The following is a 6,274-nucleotide window of genomic DNA, read 5'->3' as shown; positions in this document are numbered from 1 at the left end:
GTTCTCATCCAGGCTTTCGGGAGCTGTCCCTGCCAGGCTGCTGCCATCTGGCAGCTCCTTGGGGGCTGTGATGGCTGTCTCCAGATAATCGTCTTCACTGTCAGAAAACCTGATAGTCTCTATCGTCCTTCTGCAGAGTGGGCATGATGGATTTCTCTGAGCCCACCTCAGGATGCAGCCCAGGCAGAAACGGTGGTGACAGGGCAGAGCAGAAGCCACGTCCTTCCGAGTGTCCTGGCATATGGGGCAGTTGCCATCTGCCTCCGTGGCCATTTTTGTGCCCTGCAGCGCACTGGGGACAGCTGAGGATCGGGAGCTGCTCACCTTCACTGATGTCACACACTGTAGGAAGAAGAGGCCATGGTCACTGGCTATGGCAGGAAGAGAAGGAAGAAATCCCCAGGTCCCTTGAGAAGGACATCCTCTGAGCTCACTGCACCCCTTCAGCCACCCTGGGGTGACATTGTCCCACACAGCCAACCTTCACTGCTGCCAACACCCACAGTGCTTGGCTGCCTGAACCAGGCAGGGCTAGGAGTGATGGCCTTGGGACTAGCACTGAGATCTGCCAATGCCAGGTGCCAGCCAGCACTGGACAAGCCTGGCTTGATTCTCCAGACTTCAGTGTCTTGCTCACATGAAGTTCAACCTGCGACCAGACAGGCCCAGCTCTGCACACACAGAAGCAGAAGGGATAAGATGTCATAATACACTGTGATGTCACAATCTACTCCCCAGTGACATCAGCCTCCAAACCCAGTGACAGCACAAAAGGCATTCTGTCCCCCAGGCTTCCCAAGATAAGCTGTGAGGGAAGTGAGGTCACAGTCCATCACCTGGTGATGTCACAGTTCACAGCTTGGTGACATCAGCCTCCACTTCCCATTGTTGTAGCAGCAGGCCTTCCCACACTGCAGGCAGTTCAGCTAAAACTGGGCAGTTCAGGCTGGAGACCAGGGTCCTCCTTCCCCCATGAGGATAGACTGGCAGGGGGCAGGTTTCCCAGTGAGGTTTTCGCCATCTCTCTGCTTGGTGGTTTCAAGCCCCATCTGGACAAAGCCCTGAGCACCTGGTCTAACCCCAGCGCCAACCCAGTTTAGGCAGAAGCTGGGACCAGAGACCCTCCAAGGTTCTCTGCACCCACATCCATTCTGTGATCTTTCCCTAATGCTGTGAGAAGATTTGAGTTTAAGATAGCCATCAGCAGAGTCCATACCAGCAACTCTGGCAGGGTTTTGGATTCACATCTGCAGTATTAGTCAGTTCACATCTGCAGTGTTTGGATTCACATCTCTGCAGTATTAGTCAGTTTAGCATCTGCTTAATTTGCAAAGTGTAAAGTTCTCTTCGCACAGCCAGCTTGTTCCACAGTCTGGCAGTGAAGCAGAACTGAGGAACTCCAACTCAGATTGCCAAAAGTACTTGCCTCTGGATCGATGGATAAACTTCAGTCATAAGGAAAGTTTGCAGCAGACCGATTACCTAGACACAGGGCTTTCTAAAAGTCTGGGTGGTAAATTCTGCCCATGTAACTGCTGGTGAAACACTTGGTTCTCTTTGTGATCCACTCACTAGTGTAGAGAGAATGCTGCTCAGAAAAATTTCTTGGAAAGAGTGTATTTCCTTAGTAATTTACTTAGTGAGAGAGATCAAGCTCTCCTCAAGCAGCAAGGACTGGACTCTTGAAGACATTTCTGCCTCACACTACAGAACAGTGAATGCATGGCTGCAGTGGGATTTCCTGGGAGACAAAACATCACCAACATGGTCCTGAGGCTCAAGGGCCCAAGGCTGTGTCCCCCAGCAAGCGGGGCATAAGGGGAAAGGGAAGAGCACCAGAAAGGGGAAGAAAACAGCACCTAGAGATTGCATGAATGAAATAAAAAATTATTTGGTTTTCCTTGAATAAAGAGTTCCAAGAGTCCTGTTATTGCTGCCGGCGGGGTGACCTCTTGCTGGGCTGGGGAAAGTCTTGGGAGCTGAGGGCCCTCCTCTTTGGGGGGCGCCACGGCCCCCGAGGTGAGCGGTCCCTGCCCTGGCTGGGAGTAGAGGGGCTACAGGTGCTGCCGTGGGCAGAGGGACCTGCCACTGTCATTGCCTGCCCCGGCTCCTCCTGAGGCTGGTCCTTGTGCCTGTCTGCAGGGACAGGCACAAGGTGTGGCAGATTGTGATGTCTGGGTGGGGAGGCCTCCATTGTTCCAGCTTCCTCCTCCTCCACAGAGACTGCAGGGCTGTTGGTGGGAGTCCCCTCTCGCGAGCTGCTGCAGCTGGAGCTGGAGGAGCTCGAGCTAGAGTTGCTGGAGCTGGTGCTGGCTGCTGGGCTGTCGTCCTCATCCCCAGCAGCGTGGGAACGCAGCAGCCTCCTGGCCTCCTCACTGCACTGACCCACAATGATGTTGATGGTGTCCTGGACCAGTGGCACTGTGTGTTCCTCCAGGATGTCCTGCAGCCTCTGGACCATGATCTCCACATCTGGACCAAAGACACAGAGGGCATGCAGGATGCTGCTCTGTGCGTTCCTTGCCAGCCACCACTGGTCCCCATAGATGGTCTCCAGCCTCTGGTGCAGCCAGGGCCGCAGCGGGTCCAGGAGTTGCTGTTGTCGACGGAAAAGTTCTGCCCAGAGGTCAGGCAGGACACCACCGACAGCTTGAGGTGGTGTCCCTTGTGGAGGGGAACGGGGGCTGTTTCCTTGAGGGCCATCAGGAGCTCTTCCTGCCTGGCTGATGGCATCTGGCAGCTCATCAGGGGCTGTGATGACAATCTCCAGGGAGTCATCAGAAAACCTGACAGTCTCTATCATTCTTCTGCAGAGTGGGCACACAGGATTTATGTGTGTCCACCGCAGGATGCAGCTCTGGCAAAAACGGTGGTGACAGGGCAGAGCAGAAGCCACGTCCTTCTGAGTGTCCTGGCAGATGGAGCAGTTGCCGTCTGTCTCCGAAGCCATTTTTGTGCCCTGCAGCACACTCGGCAGAGCTGAGGATCAGGAGCTGCTTGCCCTCCCTGGTGTCACACACCACAGGAGGGAGACACCATGGTCACCGGTATCCTGGGAAGGGGAGGAAGAATTGTCCAGGCCCCTCAAGAACAACACACTCTTAGATCCCTGAGCCCCATCACCAACACCTGGCCACCCCAAGGGACGTTGTCCCACACAGCCAACCTTCACTGCTGCAAGCACCCACAGTGCCCAGCTGCTGGAATCAGTCAGGGACAAGGAAACAGGAGGGATTGCTCTGGGTGTGCACTGAGATACACTCAGCACTAGAGAAGCCTGGCTTCACAGTCCTGCCTTGATGGAGTTCAGGCTGGAGCCAGACTGGCTGAGGCTTTGCCCACAGATAAGAAGTGAGGGATGATATGTCATAATGCATCCCCCAGTGATATCACAGTCTGCTGCTCAGTGACGTCACCTTCCACCAGCAGGTGATGTCACAATGCGATGTTTCCCCTGCTGGCACTCAGTGTCAAGAGAAAAAGGGAAATACTGTTTTTTGTTTTCAACTTCTACATTTCTGTGTTGCTCTCTCCCTCGGCCACCTGCATTATGCATCCATGGCCATGTGTCTTATCCCTCCTCCTTACCCCTTGCCAAGATTTTCTGCAAGGGGCAGAGTGGTGGGATCAGTCAGCATAGACTGCCTGCAGCTGGATGACACCTTCTTTTCTCACTGTCTTTCCATGGGCAATGCCAGGATTTGAAGGACTTAGCTCATTAGTGCCCAGCTCTGGATGTGAGTCTCCCATCCCTGTGGGTCATGTCCCTGCCTCAGGGAGAAGCAGAAAGGGGCATTTTGCTCCAGTCCCATCCAGTGCTGCTGTCACTCACTCACAGTGCCAGGTCTCTCTCTGCTTGCCAAGTCTCCATGCTTCTGGAAGACAGTGCATTGGTGCTTCTCAAAAGCACGAGTGATAGAGCCTGGCCCTACACGTGCAGGACGGAGCTGGAGTTGCTGTCCCTCCAGAGTAGGGTAGAAAGGCTGCTGGCACCCTGCTCACGACTCTGGAGAGCCAGGATCCATCACCACCTGGGGCTGGGTTGTCCCACCATCCCTGCTACATCCTTAGCATCAAGGAAGCCGTGAAGATCAGGCCCACATATGTTACAATAACTCATAGCTCAGAGAAAGGGATGAGACTGCCTTGCCCAGGTGGCAGAGGTGTAGGATTGAGCCTTTGGCTCCTGCACCCAAGTCTTCAGCCTTTTGCCTTCCTGCAGCCTTTCTTTAGTGGGCAAGGGGAAGGTGTTTTATGAAAACAAGCTGCTCCTTTCTTCTCATCTTCTCACGTATCAAGCCTCAAATTCTTCACTGAGCTTGAAGGCTGGAAGTTCCTGTACTAAGACGGTTCAGAAACTGGGCTTTAATGTTTTATAACCAAGAAGTTGTTTCCAGAAGTACATGAAATATTGCAGACTTGAGAGCAAGGGGAAGAAGCCTTCCTCAAGGGGAAGAGGAGCAGACACTGTCTTTTCAGACTTCCCCCAAATCAGTCTATCTATGTTCCTCCAGACATACTCCGAACACTGCTGGAAACATCTTGCTCCACACTGTTGTCTAAATCAGGCATGAGGGAAAACTTCTCACTAGCCTGGCATGTGGCCTTCAGCAGAAGCTGCTGTGGTGGGCTATGTGCTGGTGCAGGACCTGTGGCTTAAAGCTCCCAGCTTAATACATTTATTAACACATAGCTCCAGATTAATACATTTTACTTCAGTCAGTCAGGTACAGCTCTCTGCCCTCTGTCTTCCATATAACCAGTGGTAATAGAAAGTAGACGAAAGCCTTGGGCGCCAGGCCACCTGTCCCTGCTCCCATTGCCTCTGCATTTCCTTTTTTTCCTCATTTCAGCAGCAGATCCTTGCTTAACCATGGAAGGATGAAAACATTTACAAAAAACATTTACAGAAAGAAAATAAATCAGTGGTTTTCTGCAGTTGAAGATTTGGCAGTTCTTGTTTCTTTCTTTGTTTGTTTCCCTTATATTTGAATCATGAGTAATTTTGCTCAGTTTTTTACCGCGGAGAGTCTTAAAGTACATATGTCAAGTTCATGTATTTTAAAAACATACTTGAAATATATGATTTTTAGTCACATATTTGGCAGCAACTTAGGGTTTAGTCCTGAATGCAGGTTCGTATCTCCAGAAATCTGGAAGCCTTTTGCAACAATGCTTTCCCATCTAATAAAAATAGGAAAGTAGGGGTAAGAGGTTTGGAAAACACCAAGAGGGGCAGAACATTTGGGAGCAAGGTAAATCAAAGTGGAAACAACAAAATTAATTTTGTTTTCTTTTTAAGTTACAGTAGAGGTTTCCTATGAGCTTCTGGATTTATAGACTGTCCCTCAGATTTTACAAACAGTAGTCTGCTCAACAATATCACAAGACAGGGTTTTTTCACTTCTTTGGTTCACTTTTGACAAAAATATGTTCTGCTGAGACAAAATATCCTGGTTTACCCTTAAGATTCCCTCTCTGACAGCCAATGCTCAGCCACATCTGTGTGCTTATTAAGGAAGTCTTATTATGTGAGTTCAAAGCAAAACAACAGACAACAAAATGTTTTCAGTCCAGGAGTTCTGTTACTTAATAGCTAGACATACCACTTATTTCCTATACCTTACATGAAAACATGAAAAATTAAAAGGAAAATGAGAAACTGAAGCTTCTTGAAAGGCATTGGTCTCAAAGAGTATTTTTCATTCTCCATCAGCCACAACATTTGAAAAAAAACTGAAAATTGAGCTGCCAGCAAAGTGACGAGTTACTATATAGAAATATTTTATGTGACACATTTCTACAGTTTTCTAAATGGGATTTAATTAATTGAGTTTTATTTTGATGCACCCATGGTTTAATGTGTACCCCTCTGCTAGAGAACATGTTGTTTTAAAATCCAGTCATTTTAGGAGTTAAATTCTGACCAAGAGAAGCTTGAAACAGTCAGTAAGACCAACAAATTTGATAATATCACCCACAAAATTGCTGAACTCTCTAAACCATCATTAATTCAAGCCAGCTATAACCCACAGAATCCCCAGATGGAGTGACAGTAGGCTCTTCAAACTCCTTACCCATCTCCTTGCAACCCCTTTGTCACTGTAAGGAGCAATGTGGTAAATGTCCATCCCTTAGATAGATCACGGCATAAACATCTCTCAGGATCTCCAGATCCTCCAGTCTGTTTGATGGCCTGCAAGCTCACCTGAATATGGTGTCAGCTTTGGCGACAGCCCCCAACTAAAGGCCCCCAATTAAACAGACTCGCTGT

The 6,274-nt window shown here is 49.6% G+C and overlaps 1 protein-coding gene across 3 annotated transcripts in view; it reads right to left on the bottom strand.

The window, feature by feature from the left end:
- The window catches only part of LOC114057137, a 4,632-nt gene extending 1,237 nt beyond the window's left edge, over window positions 1-3,395 (bottom strand). The window contains exons 1-2 of one of the 3 annotated variants that reach the window (XM_027883010.1): window positions 482-1,259; window positions 325-342 (exon numbers count right to left, since the gene is read on the bottom strand). In XM_027883010.1, coding sequence (XP_027738811.1) covers window positions 325-342; window positions 482-706 — 243 coding nt within the window. In that variant the 5' untranslated portion in view covers window positions 707-1,259. Of the gene's footprint in view, window positions 1-324; window positions 343-481; window positions 1,260-1,871 lie in introns of those variants that run through there. The other 2 variants (XM_027883009.1, XM_027883007.1) reach the window with 2 other exon arrangements.
- Between the last annotated feature and the right edge of the window lie 2,879 nt (window positions 3,396-6,274).

The sequence above is a fragment of the Empidonax traillii genome, unplaced genomic scaffold, assembly GCF_003031625.1.
Source record: "Empidonax traillii isolate 1590-97213 ecotype Southwest subspecies unplaced genomic scaffold, ASM303162v1 scaffold116:size1738432, whole genome shotgun sequence".
Classification (NCBI taxonomy): Eukaryota; Metazoa; Chordata; class Aves; order Passeriformes; family Tyrannidae; genus Empidonax; species Empidonax traillii.
This window is presented reverse-complemented; position numbering and strand designations above follow the sequence as displayed.